We start from the raw sequence: 17,032 nt of genomic DNA, 5'->3' as shown, positions 1-17,032 counted from the left end.
AACTATTTTTACGTACATACATTTTTGATTACTAATCACTGTGTGGCAAATTTAGTTCCAACTAGGTTAATTAACGTTAACAGCATTTCTGAAGAACTATACAAACACTCATACAGAGTTATGACGTGTTGTTTTTAACTTTTTCGGATTATTGAAAAGGAGATTAATTTTCATGGCAGTTCAGAACTGAGGTTAACCGCAAATACTTGCATCTGAATAATGATTGACCTAGTTTTAAGTGGATATACCAAATCTTAATCTAGCAGTATATCTTGGAAGACAATGACATTTCAAAGCAAAATCATGTCTTTTTGGACAAAACAACACAGCAGTACAGTTTTTACAGAGCTTCTAATCACCAGAGATCTCCACTGACTGTGGTTCTGTGCAAGTCTTTAACGGTGCTCAGATGTAGTTCTCTTAAAGTGTGCTTATAACCTTGTTGTCAGATTTTAGTTCTTACACCGTTTGAAATAAACTGCCAGCTTTAGTGGTTTACTAGTTGGTATAAGGCAAAAACCTGCATATCATGTAGCCACCACCTCTGATTCAGAAGCTCTAATTGGAGAGCTCTCGACTGCTTGAACTTTTTGCCTGAACTCACTTAGGTAGCCTGCCAGATCTCCTGTAGGGAACCGTATATCAAAATGGCCTGGCACTTAACACATTTATCATATTTAACCTTCGTTTAATAGCAGCCAGACATCGCCATCAGAGATATGATATCATCTTCGCTCAGTGAAGCCCGGACTTGCCTGAAGTTGCTGCGGCAAACATGGGCCTGATGGAATGGCTCCACATGACTCACGCCAGTCCAATCCAGTGGCGCACCTCCACTCCAAGCGTTGTCCGCACATACACACAGACTGACATAAACACACAGGCTAAGGGAGTGTGTAATGTTGTCTCTTTGTCTCTGTCAGTGCTTCCTCTCCTCTTTCCCCTCCACTAGAGGGATTTCGTGATTGAGTGTGTTAGGTTATGGATGGCTTGTTTGATCACGATACGGCGGTTTACAATAAAGGATTGGACAAGGCCCGCCGCTCGCGCTCCTCAACTGATAACCACACGCCTCCGGCTTCAAGCAAGGGAGACTTTATCCTTTTCTCGGGATGAGAGATAGAGAGTGAGTGAGTGAGGGAGGGAAAAAAGGGAGAGAGAGAATAAGTGTGTTCCTATTTACCACCAGTCTTGTTTACAAAGTCAAATCAGACCTTTACAGATTTAATTTGCCACTGACAGCTCTCTCTCTGTTTCTCTCCCTCTCTCTCTCTCCCTCTCTCTCTTTCTATCTCTCTCTCTCTTTATCTCTCCCTCTTCCTACTCCTCCTTACATGCCCCTCAGGCTTTGAATAGATAGACTGCTCAAAATAAGCGCACTCAAGCGTCGCCTCAAAACAAATGAATGCAAATGTCATCTTGGACGCGCACTGGGCTGGGAAGTTCTCGCAGCTTTCTTCCTGTCTTTTTTTGTTTTATATCCTTCCTTCGTGAAGAAAACACTGATGAATGTATGTGTTATAGGGATTGTAATGCGGGCTCATATATCTGACTTCAAGCAGCCATTGCCTGTAAATAGCTTTATTTTTATTGAGCAGTCGCAGAGACATGATCAGTTATGGCCCTTGAGCAGTAAATAGGAAAATAAATGGGACACCACGGAGCAGCTAAGCTGCGCTATGTGTGTGCGTGTGTTCTTGTGAATGATGCTGGTATTCGAGGAAGTGGTTCACAGCCTGCGGTGGAGGAAACTGCTAGTCCACTAACTAAAAGCTGCCCAAACGCTCAGTGTGGCCAGGTCCACTGGCTTGAAGCGGTCAGTCAGCTCATCCAGGCGGCATGCCTTTGGGGCCTTTTCCAAATTACGAAATCACAGCGTTGTATGTACTTTTCTCTCTTTTTCTCTCACTCTTTTCCTTCTGCCTCTGTCTCTTGCTCTCTCTGTCTTTCTTTCTGTTTTCTGTCTTTTTCTTCCCTTCACTCTCTCATTATATTCCTCGCTCTCTTCTTTCCTTCGTGCTTTCTCTCTTTCGCTTCTTATCTCTTTCTCGTTTTCTTGTTCTCCCATTACTCTGTTTCTCTCAATCTATCTTTCTGTCTTTTCTTCTCCTTCTGTCACTCTGTTTCTATCTTTCTCTCCCTCTTTTTCTATGTATCTCTCTTTCTCTTTTTCTTTCCTTCACTCTCATTACATTCCTCTCTTTCTTCTTTCTACTTGTCTTTTTCTCTACTTTTCTTTCTTTCCCTCTTCCTTTCTTTTTCTCAACTTCTATCTTTTTCTTTTACTCTATTACTCTCTCACTTTCTTGTTCTCCACTCTTACTCTTTGTTTCTCTCAATCTTTCTTCTCTTTCTGTTACTTTATTTCTCTCTGTCTTTCTCTCTCTCTCTCTCTCTCTCTCTCTCTCTCTCTCTCGGCATATTTGCAGTAAGATAAGCATCACTCCTCTCTTTTTAACGCCTCGTTGTCATCGGGCAAATTGCACTCTCTTTTCCAGACTGTTGCAAGCCATTTCCTGACGATAACGATCTTATCAGATTGTTTGTTATTTTTGCCAAAGACTCGATTCTCTAGATAGCACATCATAATAATATGTTTATTGAAGTAGTTCTGAGTAGATAAGAGTTCATAGCCAAAAGAAAATTTGATCACCGTGATATATGTATATGTACTTTTTTTCTCTCTTTCTTTTTTGGAATAACAGCCAGGTTTATTACAATGGCGGTAGTGTGCTGTGCTTTTGTGTCAGCAGAGCAGTTGTGTTGTGCACGCTTCAGGAATGGCAGAGTTGGAGTTAATTTATTAAAAATACATTGCTTTCCTTTTAGATGTATGAAAGAGGGAGAGAGAGGCAAAATAAAGAGATTAATTAATACAGACTCACCTTATTCACTCTGTTATGGTCAATGTGTGCATGAGCGACATACAGACACAGATAAAATAATTCAGTTGCCCACCATCTTTTCTGCTCTGTGATTGGCCAGGTGCCGGTGTCCATGGCGATGATGACCCCTCAGATGATCACTCCTCAGCAGATGCAGCAGATTCTCTCCCCTCCACAGCTACAGGCTCTGCTCCAGCAGCAACAGGCCCTAATGCTGCAACAGGTAACATACACACACACACCCTCACATTCAGTCTCACACACTCAACACACACAGTCAAAGAGATGGAGGAACAGAGTAGATATTAGGGTCTCAATACCCCAAATCTTGTTAAAACGTCTCTGTGTCTCGGTTGAAGTAATAAAGAGCATCTCTGACATGGTGCAGAAGTTGGTAGCTGCTGTAGGCAAATAAGAAGTAACAGTAATGCTAGCACTGCAGGACACCTTTCCGCAGAGTACATTAGACAGTGCTCAGGGAGAACTAAATCAAAAACCTGTAAACCCCATGATCTAAGAAAAGCAACAGCAAACTGCAAAACTACAGTTTCACTCAAAACAAGACATAGCATAGCATGAGGCTGCAATCACTGAGGAGTTAGAATGTGCAGCCATTGTTGCTCTCATTAGACATCAATGTTGAAGAAAAAGTGAAGGCTGTTTACAGTTTTCATGTTCAGGTTGAAGTACTGAAGTTAGTAAATACATTCTTAAGCGAATTTTGTCTGCTTATATAGTTCTAACAAAAAGTCTTTCTTTAGAGTCAAAGCTAGTAAGGCAAATGTGATGAGTCGTGATAATTAATAAATAATGTTTAGAATCATTTGACAGCCCTAATTTAGTCTGTGTTAGGGTTAGCCTTATGGTGTTTTTACTTGCAAAAATACAATGACCACTGAGATACAGACTCTATTTCAGAGAACTGAAACATACTAGACCAGAAGCTCTACAACACAGGGCATAACCAGAATAGATGTGCTAAAGAGTAGTCAGCTGTTTATCTTCCTAACTTCCTTTAAAAAAAACTGAACTGCTTCTCATACCAGCTGGGCTGACAAAAGGTACAAGTCACTGAGTTGCTTGGAGCTGGAAGCTGGTTGTGCAGTCTTAGCGGATCAACTGACCACTCTCTTGATGGCTTTAAAAAGATCATGATAAAGTTCACACATATAGGGTTTAGTTACACAGGTTGAGAATTATTGGGGCGACTAAATATAGGTATAGGTTTATTTACAGCTACAGGTTGTCCTACCTTTGGCATGTTTGCAACACATTCACGTACAGTGGCAAACACTCGTTCCCCTCAGTGTACACACACATCTGAGCTCTGTTTAAAAGTTTTAGTTTCATGCTGCTTGAGTGTTCTCCCACACCTCAGCTTTAAGCCGTATTAATTGAAACTCTTAGTGAATGGGGCAAGTTTATTCAGTTTCATTACGCATGCTTTCACTCTGAATTAGTTCAGTCAGAGTTACTCTGCCAACTCAGTGCAGAAGTTTAAATTTGTGAAGGAAGTCTTAAACCGATACTCTTTATTATGTACTCTGTTCCCTGGGTTTTTATAGTAGCGTATAAGCATGTATATGCTTGCAGTAAATGCCTTATATTTAGGTGCGATTCCTGTAAAAGGCTGAGTTTATGTATAGAGCTGTGTAATGTAGGAGAACAGTTGAAACACAGTACAGTTTAATTGTATCCTTATAGACATACACAGAATGATAAGTCTCATGGCTTTGATGTGCTCTGGCACCGTATCTTTATGTGCAGTGTTTATCAGGTCGGGTGACGCCTCCTTTGGCTCATGCATGTACACGTTCACCATGGAAAGCTTATGTTGGTAAGACAGGCGCTCTCGCCTGTCTATTTCTTTCTCCTTCTTCTAATCTCAAAGTGCTCCCCCTACTGCCTTTATAGTAACATAGGTTAAAGGTTTAAGATATAGCAAAGTAAAGTACTATGCAAAAGTCAGAGACCATCCTTTTTCATTTAGTTTCCAGACAAAACGGCTTATTTTCAGGAGAACTTATCCACTTGGAGGAAGGATAAAGTCAAAGTCAAATTAGTCAAGTGTAAAAACAGTAGTTAAATTTTTTTTAAAAATACAGAATGGAACTCCTAACAGCCACCAAAACTGTGACCATCAGATAAACAAGTCCAATTCTTTCTTGTGAGAAGATAACTCAGCTCTATGGGCGTAAACGTCAGCATCACTTAATGTGCTTGGGATCATTTTTATTGCAAGAAACAGAAACTTTAACCAACCTCTAAGACTGAACATTGGAGGTATAGAAAAATGTCACTGCAGATTTTTTGAAAAACTGAAAGCAAGTCTAATGAAAAGAATGGAAGATGTGAACACACTCTATAATGAAAAAAGGTATTATATTTCATTGTTGATGTTTCTGTGTAATTGTGTGTTAGCTATATGTTTTCGTTTTTACTTGGCACTGAAAAATGAATACTGGTCTCAATGATCGATAACATCATTGTATTGTCACCCTTTATTGAAGGTAATGAAATAGTGGTTTCTGTATATAGTACGGTACATGTCTAGTTCGGAACCCATTTGGGATACAGCCTCTCTTCCTCTCTCTTTCTTTTACTGAAGCCTCTACTCTCCCACCCTGTTGTCAGAGGGCCAGTTTGCGGCCCCTGCACCGACAAGAAGAAACAAACACCTCTGTTTCTCATACGTCTCTCAGATATTTAACAACGGTCCCTTATCTCTGCCCCATAACCACTTAACCCCACAGAAATGAGGTTATCCTGCTCTACTCCTGATCACCACACGCACAAATTCACTCAAGTACCCCAGTACACATACATGTCCACACAGAATCAGAGTCTAGAGGTGACATGTCAGTATAGATGGGTATCAGTATCAGGCTGATATGAGCAGAAAAGGCTGGGTTGGAAGTCGGAGGGAATAAGTGAATGAATCTGGTCCAGTCCTGTAACATCTAGGTAGCACACTGTGTGTTGTTAGCCATGTTCTTTATTTCTGTGGGGTTGTAGACTGTTCAGGATCATGATAGCCTGCTTTTAGATGTTTCCCTGGGAAACCTTCTGATACCTTTCTGTCCAAGTCCAAGTCCTGAATCACATCATCAAATTTGGAATCAGTATCCCACCTGAGCCCAACAAAATTTGTCAGAACTTGATGTGACCTGAACCACATTACCTGGGCACTACAGATTTTTGACCGAACTTCATGCAGCATGAACCCCACATCAAACATGGACTTGAGCATGAACTTGGCCCAACCCACATTATCAAGTTTTCAAGGTATCAACAGACAGTGCTTTCAAACAACTTCCTAAATATTATGTTTTCTGGATCTCATGCTGGGCTCTGCCTATATAACAAGATGTTAGCCTTTACCTGTTTCATCCTAAAACTTTTTTGGCTAAATTAACTATATATAAATATTCCTTTGGCTGCACTAAACTGTACTTTCCTGAATTGATTTGCTGTTTTATTTACCCACATCTGTTTTGTCACAATCATGGGCTTAGTGGACCTCAGTGCTACATTCCATCTGAATGGGTACCCCCAGATTCAAACTGTTTTAAGGCAGTGAAGGTAGAGAGTAAGGAGAAAGTAGTCTGTTAAAAGTCAGGCTGTGAGAACCCAAGAATGAAATTTTAGCCCGACCCGACACATGTTTGTGAAATGACATTCGACCCTGACACAAACAGTTGGGTCTTGTCAGGTTTGTCGGTAGTTTTTGAAGAAGAACTGGTATCAGTATTGTTAAAGAAATATGCACATACATTAACACTCAAGATGTGAACAGAATTTTCACTGATAAAGGAGGAGGTAGTGAAAAAGAGTTGTTTTACATTAAAGAACTTGAAGAACAGTGGAAGTTACAAAAGTCAGTGGATGTTATAATCAGCTGAGGAGGAGGAGGAGGTCGCTTCAGGCAAATCGAAATTGTGTCGAGAAGATCTGACGAATTTATCTGGATGGAAAAGCGTGCTCACTCGCGGAAATCAAAATTCAGCTGTTTAATAGCAGCTCTTATAGAACTCTTCTCGCTTCGTTTTTTAACGAGGAGCGTGGATGCAGCGTGTGCATTTTACCTCACCAGTAAAAGGCAGCGCTGTTTAACCAGGTGTTCCGCTATGCTGAAGCTGTTCGCTCTCTTACTTACATTCACACACACATATACGCACACACAGTGGTCCATTTCTGCTCTCATTCTAGTGTGTGTGGGAGAGAGAGTGGGCAAAAGCGTTTTTTCCTGTTGTGAATAGCCATACACGTTTGATTATACATACTGCATGCGTATGTGTGTGCTTATACATGCACGAGTTAACCTTTACATCCCCCCCAACCCATAATTACAGCCCAGCTGATATATATTTTTCCACTTTTTTCTGCACTCGCTGCTATTAAAGAAAGCCAAGGTCACAATAATGGGAATTTTAAGGTGAATGCCTTCTAAAGGCAGTGCAGTTAACGTAAAAGGGGTCCAGTGAATCAAATCATTAAAAAAAACCCTTAATTATCCTTTTAATTATTCCCTTAACCGTTCTTCTCCACACGGGCATGAATTAAGAGGGTAATGAGCGGGTGAGTGGGCGCGGGGCTGGCCTGATGGCAGCCAGGCATGGATTTGCAGCTCAACTCGTAGAAATAGCCAACATATTGGATCGGCTCGGCTCCGGTGCGTTAAATAGAGTTTTGCCACCGGTCGCACGGTTGGCTGAAGCCTTTCTTTAGATAGCCTGGGCTTGGCGAAGCAGGTAACTCACCCAAAATGTCCTGCATATTGACGAAACGACGGATAGTACCTGGTATAACAAAAGGTTTTTTTGTGCATGTTCTTCAGGGGAGTTGCTCACCTGTTAAGCTTTATTCTTAATATTGTCTAACTTTTTTTTCCCCTGAGGTCCGTTTTATGTACCTTTTATGTTAGGTTTATGTGCAGTTATGTACCATAAACATTCATAATTGATAGTGTTTTGACTGATATAGGTACATAACTTTTGCTCTGACTGGCTCACCTGAATTATGGCTCACTCCAAAAGCAGTCCAAGCTGAAACTCTCTTTATAACTTCAGCATGAATGGGCTAAGTTGCTGTAAGCTGAATGAGCAGATTAATGTAAATGCATCAGTTTTGTGACCACAAAAACAATTAATTAAAAATGGCTGTTTTTGGAGCTTAGTTTCCATGAAATATAGACTGTGGAGTGAATGGTATGTTTTGCAGTTCTGATAATGAATACGTAAACCTCTTGTATTACAAAAAAGCATGAACATTTTTCTATATTATGGACCCTTCAAATTGGATCGAGTATGTTTGGGCTTCTTTTGTGGCCAGAGATGTGTGCATGCCCCCGGTCAGCCCAAGAAAAGTTTTTCTTCAAAACTTCACAAGGAAAGGAGAGAAAAAGATGAAGAAAAAATAAACTAGGGGTTTTGCTGTCTCCTGCGTAGACGTCCTGTCTGAGTTTTATGGCCTGGACTTCCTGGCCAACCCCTTTACTTTAGGCCAGTTGGCCTTCTGATGAATGGCTGTCAAAAAAATGTGATGAGTGAACACCCTTCTAGTTGGCTATGCTTTCCTTAAGTGATGCATTAACAATGATGGAGGCCATGACTAAGCAATAAAGCAGACAGCTCTTTCTGGCCTGAGATGGAGGTCCCTCAATGGAATATGAACCAGGGTACAACACTGCTATTTAAACAATCATGTTTGACAAGGCGAGAGGAATCAAAATAATATCATTCATTCATTCAAAAAAAGGTTTTGCAACCACATGTAACCACAAGGTTATTCCATGTCAAGTAACTGTAGATCCGTGACACCCTCTGTTTTCATACAATGCAAAAGCAAGACCTAATGAGCTTATTGTTGTAACATTTTCTACCCTCTTCTTGTTACTGGCATCCCTGAGGTACCAGTCAGTGGCTCCACCAAGATCTCACTTCTTTTACTCCCCTGGCCCACACACGCTTCCGTGTCAGGCTGGTCATCCATACGACGTGAAGATTCTAAACTTAATGGGGCTTCCTGGGTAAATTAATAATCTGAAAGGAAAATAAATAGCACCAGGCCGTCCTGTGGTCACTGTGGTTTGGGGGGTCGCTGTAGCAGGAGATGTGGCATGACAGTGTAGCCATGTTTGTGTGACAGCTCTGTTAAGCAAAATGTAAATACCCAGCATAACAGGACAGAAAATATTAATTCATTCATTCATTTTTAATTATAAAATACTTTTTTTTATATAAATAACCTAAATTACGCATGTTTGGTATTTATTTCTATTAATATATTATAAGGCAAAAAATGGCGACAATGTGTAGTTGCATTATTTTGTATCTATAAATGAATACATTTATTTAATTGATAAATATATATTTATGTTTACCTGTATTTATTTTTATGTATTTGTTTACTTATTTTCCGCCCGATGACCGCTGGGATAGGCTCCAGCATCCCCCCGCGACACTGAGGGAGAAGCGGCTTAGAAAATGGATGGATGGATGCTTACTTATTTGTAAATTATTTCTTCATTTTCACAGAGACGTGTACAGCAAATACATGTGTAGCTGTATTTTTTGAACTTTTAGAGATTTTTAAGAACTGTTTTCAGTTTTTTTTTTCCTTGACTGAGGAACAAATGATGACATTAGTTAACCTGTTTCATCAAGCCTCAGAATTTCTCAATGCAGTTTCCTTGGCTTTATTAATAAATAACTGCATCGATGAACAGCCTTATTTTCATTGGCACCTGTATACATTTACAGTCTCTGTATTTACCTTCCATTGTTCAGAAGAATGAAACACACTCTTCATGCACCAATCCCACACATACACATGCATGCATGCACGCACGCACGCACATCTCCCCAAGGCTGTAATCTGTGTTGGCAAGGTGTGTCGCTCTGAAGTGTTTCCCTGTGATAAGACACACACTGCGGTGTTTACCTGTGTACAAAGATCGTGGCTCATTCAGTTGAGCTTTAAATCAGTAACCAGCATGTAAACACACTTTCGTGTTCTTTATTAACCAACCTCCTCCTGTCCCCCGGGGCAAACACACCGAGCTGTTTCTCAGAAACTAGGTGTCGGTGTGTATGTTACACAGTCTGTTACCTCTGGGCTTTTGTGTGTGTGTGTGTGTTTGTGTGTGTGTGTGCAAGGTCATTGAAAGGTAACACATGATAATTATATTGTATATGACTAATAATGTTTGGAGAACAGTTAGTGAGATACAGCATTTCTAATATATTCATTTCACAGATTGTTCTCCCAACCTGTGATCATACCATCAAACAGTCTTTTTAACATTAACATCTTTAGCACGTTTTAAAAAGAACTGACCAACCTAAGTTAGAGCTACACGGCTGGAATAGGGTGACATTAGTGTATTAGGGTGATCATGTAGGAGCTTATACACATACAGTCAAAAGTTTGGACACAGAGAGGCCAGTAAGTGTTTTTATATTAGGACATTTCAGAAAGACATTTTGATCTAAAAGTTTAAGTTGAAGTGCAAATGAAAGACATTTCTAAGACAAATACAAAATTCTGCAATACATTATTTCAAAAGAAATATTATTTTTAATAATACAGTAAAATATTAAAATGAATGGCATAAACATTTTTTTTGTAACATTCAGCAGATGAATAGGAATTTGCAGAAATTTCCATATTTGTTAACTAAGAGGATTTGTTAGACATAGAAAATCAACAAAACTTGCCATTTAATAGGAGTATTCAACCATTTATATATGAATGTATATTTCAAATGTCTTTTCACCTAAAGCATGTTCTTGGCATATGTATATCTTCTCCTCATGAAGCTGCCTGAGAGAAAAGAATCTAAAATAGGCAGTTTTGATTTGTGTAACACATTTGTTTAACTGTGGTCACTACATAATTCCTTATAGACTAAATTATTTTATTCTAAATGATGGGAAACAGATGTAATGAAAACCTTTTTATGAGTACATACATGTTTGAATGGCACTGTATGAAAATATTCAATAAAAAAATTATGCACTATTGTGATGTCTCAACCAAGTTAGTGCTCTGGTGAAGTCCTCCAAGTGCTCTTATAAGCACAAGTATAAAACTGTTATGCAGAAAGCAATATTGCACTTGCCTCCCACTATGCCTCCGACCCACATGCCCCAGTATTAGTGCCCTTCTTGTACTGTTAGTAGTTATGCCACAGCACCATTGCAGCCTCTCTTCACTGATCTAGAATCAGTTCCCCTTAGGCAAATCCTTCACAACCTTAAGGCATCATAAACTAAAAAAATATTGTCTTAGATCAGTTTAAAAGTCGACTCGTCCCAAAGCTCTTTTGGGACAGGTGCTGCAGTTGAGTTAGTCATATATAAAGAAGCGTGTATGTTGTCAGGTGTGCCACGTCCTGGGAAGATTTACAGATTGCCTCTAAACGCCCCTCGCCAGGTGCTTCTTCATGACTTTTACCGAAACACAGAAAAAAAAGAGTAGAAAAAAATTAATGTCTTTCTGGTGAAAACCTTTCATCCCTTAAGCAAGAACCAAGCTTGTTTTATCATGCAAGGCTGTTTTTTTTTTTTCTTCCTTTTTTTCCCTGACTAGGTTCCTCAAAGGCTTTTCTCTAGGTACTAGGGTCCGAATGATATGAAAGAAACAGATACTTTAAAACTGCTTCTAAAACTCTGATGCTGTAATGTGCGGACAGAATAGCAGACACTCGTGGGTAAAACGTTATGAGGTTTAATACCAGAGGTAATCAGGAAAATCCAAAGAGGGAGAAAACACAAATCGTAGTTAAAGTTCAATCTGAATTCACAACACAAAACAGTCCAGGCAGGCAAAAGTACACAAGTAAAGTAAAAAAAAAAAGTAAAACAGTCGAAACCGGGTCAAATTTGGCGAAAGGTCAAAACACAGGAGACACAAAGTAGAGCAACCACTCAGTAATTGCATCAAACAATACCTCACAAAGATTCTAACTAAAGTCCCAGCTTATATAGGTTGGGACTGAAGTTTGTCAGGTGCACGTGATCAGTACTCAGGTGACTGGGATTGCTGACAGGTGCGGGGGTAGATCACGTGATCCCCCCGAGCACTCTGGGAAATGAAGTCCGATTCCCCCGTGGACTGCGTGGCAGATGCTTTTAAGTTAAATAGTGCTTACTGACTGTCTCTTGTCAGCTGTTAATGGTCAGTGGTTGCTCTCACTTGTTAAATAACTCAAATAAATGGCAGAAATACAAATTGTTAATGTAAATATTCGGAGTTGTTGGTTGTCTAGCTTAGCAGTCTTTGTGAAGGTTTACATAACAGCATGAAACCATAGAAATTTTTACAAATGATTATCATTTCAGGGCAACATGCTTCTTATAAAGCACGCCATTTGTCAGAAGTGTTATATCAATAACACTAAATACATGTACTTTTAATGTATTATCAACCAAACAAAATAATGGTCAGCATCTAATAGGCACTAGAAAAATCTTCATTTTGCTTTTGGTACTTTTGTATTTGAATAAGACGACTGGTGTAGCCTTCCTGTAAACTCTGCTTTGTGTCAGAGAGGATGCTTCCAGTAGTAATGGCATAGTCTGAAATCTTCACTCCTCGAGAACACCAGCACCCACGTGCCTGTTTTCTGATTGTTTCTTGTCTGGTTTTTAACAAAAGAAAACAGGATGGTTGGCTTTTGTATGAAGAAGAGGAAGTGTGCGGGCGCTTTTAAAAGAATGAGTGTACTACTCTTTCTTTAGAGGTCTCGGCCTTCTTGAACTTTTTTTAACTACATTTTCCCTTGCATTTTTATATTGTAGGCTTCATCACTGTGAGACTCTTTGATTTGTCTGTACTGAGGTAGGTTGGATTATGTTAGGACACACAAGTCTGTGTCTTAATGTTGAGGGAAAGTAGACCCAGAAATTGTTCTTGAGACCAATTGTAATTTGATTCCTCCATCTGAGGTCGTTGGAAACTGAACTTTTTTTCTATTATATAATATTAAAAATACATTCAAACCGAACAGAACACTCTTTTCCCTACATGTTTATTTGTTTGGTTCAAAAAAAAAGACTTTCTGATTGGAATATGTTTTCATTTAATAATACAAAATGGATGTTTGTTTGGTTTATATTCATTTGACTTCAGGAGGTGGCTTGTGATTAAGTTTTAAAGAAGAAGGGACAGAGAATAATCTGTATTGTTTGCTCCCAAAAAAGTTGCAAAGTAGAGCTGAGATGATATTAATTCATTTTATATTATTCAAAATATTTTTCTAAAGTCTAATATTATTTGTGCATAATGAATTATTTTGAATGTACAGTGAACGACAATAAAAATTTGAAACTTCCCTTTTCTTCTTTTTATATTCTGAAAAAAACTTAATCTGGTCATCTCAGTATCACAACTCCTGGTCCCACTCTGGACAAGGACTTGATGTGTCCAGGTCACGGTCTTGACTCTAATGGACTAGACTCCAACTCTGGTCCGAGTTGTACCACGACTTGTACCTCTCAAATTGTAAGAATATAAATGTAATGAAATGTTATTACAACTAATTTGGAGCTTTTCTGTTGGTCCACTCATCATGAAACGCACGGAAAGAGCGAGCTGGTGTTTTTAAGTGGTGCAAGAAAATAACAAGTTATTATGAGGTGTTGTTTTGACAGCAGCGATATTCAGAAAGAAATGTGTGATCATAGTTGACCAACAAGGTCTGTTAAGCAAAATATCATCCATCTTAATCTGTCGTTTTCTCCATCTCTTTCTCTCTCTCTCTCTCTAGCTGCAGGAGTACTATAAGAAACAGCAAGAGCAGCTGCATCTCCAGCTTCTCAGCCAGCAGCAGCAAGCAGGGAAGCAGGCCAAAGAGGTGAGTGTACTTTTCCCTATATGTACCCTTTATATAAGTGCGCTTAAGATGCATAAAACACAGCAAAGGCCAATATTCCCTCACAACTCCCACACAACTGGGATAAGAAATCATTTTCTCCATGCATAAAGCTCTTAATAATATCCCAGTCAATGGAACATTTAAACATAGAAGATAAAAACATATGAGATGCTCATTTATAGCCATACGTAGTCCAAAGATCTTTCTGTTAAAAGAGCGCATTATGCTTTTCCTTTTTCCTGCTCATCTGCTTGGTTGCATCTTGTGTACTCTGCAATCTGAACGCTCAGCTTAAGACATCAAGGGAATATGGATTTTTATTTTTCCCCCAAAGACCCGAAGCCGTTTTCCAAACCTCACCACGGGCTTCTCGCTAATACTCGTTAAGTATTAATTTACAAGTCGCCGCTTGCTAAGCCTAGTGGAAAATCCCTATTACGGATCTGTGGCGGGCACGGAGAGCTCCTTTAATTGTCAGTGAAGGCAGTGTGGGAGGAGAGAGCTACTTTGGGTAATGAAGGTGAGTGGATCAAGCCAGAAAACAACAAAGACCTGCCTGCGCTCTGTAGTGAAGCTACAGATCACATCTAATCTGATGCTCAAGCTAAATCCCAATTTTCAGTGGCCAGAGTGGCACTGGAGTTAAGAATTCATGTCTTTCTGTGTGTCTGTCTGTCTTCCTGTCTCTGTTTGTCTGTCTGTCTTTCACTGACTCCCCCTCTCCATTACAGAATTTCTCACATACCTTAATCCCTTAAACTTCACCTCGTTCAACCCACAACTTAAGTTCTTCACTCTCATAAATACGTAACTTACTTATTAACTTTAGTTTCCGAATTACTCATAATAGTTTATTTAGGAGGCTTCTGAATTTAAAAAATCCTTAAAGCTGTCACTGTTGATTGGATTAATACTGATTAATGACTAATTAATTGTTTGGTTTTTTTTTTCAAATAACAAAAAAATGGACTTAATTGAAGGATAACTTTTTAAATATTCCAAAATACTTTTTTTGGAATATAATAAACTAAGAAGTCACAAAAAAGATTTAATTAAAAAACATTTAAAAACAATGTGACATACATTAGCATGCAAAATGGCAATTCATTATTGCTGATTCATTAAGGACGTAGATTTCAATAAATCATTTTTAAAATTGAGCAATCATGACAGACCTAAAGTACTTGAAATGATCATGTAGTCTGAATGCCTGAGTAGTCGTGCCTGGTAGAGCCACTGATTAGGAGTTTGGAGCATAGGGTCTCAGAAGGAAATGAGGAGAAGGACTGATGGGTTTTAAGGGCTGTATGAAGAAGTCATGGCTTCCTAATGTTCTGTCTGAGTGAAGTTGCAGAAGTGTGGGAGGGGGTATGAGTCTGATCTGGTCAGCTGCTGCACTGTAAAGAAAGGCAGTTACAGAAGCTGAAAGGAATTCAGTTCTTTCTCACTGTGTGTTTGTGTGCATGTGTGTTCTATCATTAAAGTCAAAGGACAGGAAGGAAAAGTGCCAGATAGCTTTAATCAGATTTATATTTCCATCACAGCTTTCACACACGTTGAGCAGTTGTCAGTAGAGGTGCTATGACATTTTGGTGTAGGTATATAGTAGCATCCAAGGTAAGTGCACTTACCTGCCTCACATTATTTACATTTTTATCATAAATTACAAGACAGATCAGCCATGGCAAAAATAATTTGGCTGATTGTTTGGAACGATTCCATTCTTAGCTGATTCTGATTGCACAATCTTGCTTGTCAGCAACTGAGAACTATATGTCACAATTAACTTTTTAAATTACTTTTAATTACTTAAAGGTTACCAGTATTTTATTCAGTGGCAACTTATTTAATGTTGATTAAAATACTATAAGTTAGACTTCAGAAGGTATTTAAGACATTTTATTCTGTATTCAATGTTTTTGGCAGCACCAAAAAGTAACTAAATAATAAAAACAATAATGTAATTATCTGTTTACATATATTCTTTGAGAAGGTAGATTTGATCATCGCTGTCAAACGTGAGGCATTCTGTATATTAATTTTAGTATAACTACATTTCTTAGTCATTTTAGAATCATTCTTTACTTTTCACAGCAACCAATTAATGAGTTGAAATCTGTGAAGCTGTGATTATAAATTCTAATAATAATGTTATCAATTTTTATACAAGATTTTAGGTTTTTTTATGTGAGTAAAAACTTTTGAATTCTTGGGTGTGTCTGTGCGTGTATGTGTGTGTGTGTGTGTGTGTGTGTGTATCTCGCCTTGTATCTCCACAATGGGAACTTTACAGAAAAAGAAAAAAAAATACTTTTAATGTAAGTCAATGGAACCAGACTTTTTTACAAGTCATTTTGGGCAATCTTTTTTTTTTTTTGGTCCATTCATCATGAAATTTGCACACAATGTAAAGAGCAACAGATACTTTCAAATTATGCCAAAAACTGAAAAACTACATATATATGTATATATATATATATATATATATATATATATATATATATATATATATATATATATATATATATTTATTTATATATATATATATATATACACATAGATATGTAGATATAGATAGGTAGATAGATTTGACTGGTGCTGTATATGGACTAATGCTAATATTGTAATATTAGCAGGTATGCTGTAGAAGATTACTGGCAGGTTGAGGGAAGGCAGTGTGGCCAAAGAGAAGAGGGATTAAGATCTGATAGATACAGCCCAGACAGCATTGTGACTGATGGAGCAAATGCGTGGCAAATGCACAACAAGGTGTCTCAGCACAATGACTCACAAAGACACAGATGCAAACACACAGGCTGAGACACATGAACACGCTGATACACGAGCATGCTCTAACTCACACCCGCACACAAGTAGACACACAGAGTTGTGATCCACGTGCAACACACGGTTGATATAGAGATAACGTGCATCTCCAGTGACATTTTCCTGAAAGCTGAAGAACATGACAAAGACTGATAAAAGGAAAAAAGACAGAAAGAAGGAAAATGCTCTGGAGAGAGAAAAAAATCTTTTTAATCTAATTTAAAGACTCAGGACTTTTAGGTGTCTTCTTATTCAATACTACTTCAGGTGGTTTCCTAAAGAGCAGCCAGGCAAGTCAAATGTCTGTTAGCTCACTTAGAAGATTTGGTTGTCAAAGCTCTCTTCCCAGCATTTGTAAAGATGCACTTGTCTCTGAGGAAGGTGTTAACTTTTTGACTCTCTCATTTTGGTTGCACTGTGTGATGGGAGAGACCTAACGAGC

The 17,032-nt window shown here is 38.7% G+C and overlaps 1 protein-coding gene across 1 annotated transcript in view; it reads left to right on the top strand.

Annotated features, from left to right (window-relative positions):
- foxp4 (forkhead box P4) overlaps positions 1 to 17,032 on the top strand; it is a 122,921-nt gene that overhangs the window by 49,962 nt on the left and 55,927 nt on the right. Inside the window, exons 4-5 of the mRNA XM_037532406.1 lie at positions 2,986 to 3,108; positions 13,657 to 13,743. Coding sequence (XP_037388303.1) covers positions 2,986 to 3,108; positions 13,657 to 13,743 — 210 coding nt within the window. The remainder of the gene's footprint in view (positions 1 to 2,985; positions 3,109 to 13,656; positions 13,744 to 17,032) is intronic.

Source organism: Pygocentrus nattereri, chromosome 21 (assembly GCF_015220715.1).
Source record: "Pygocentrus nattereri isolate fPygNat1 chromosome 21, fPygNat1.pri, whole genome shotgun sequence".
NCBI lineage: Eukaryota > Metazoa > Chordata > Actinopteri > Characiformes > Serrasalmidae > Pygocentrus > Pygocentrus nattereri.
This window is presented reverse-complemented; position numbering and strand designations above follow the sequence as displayed.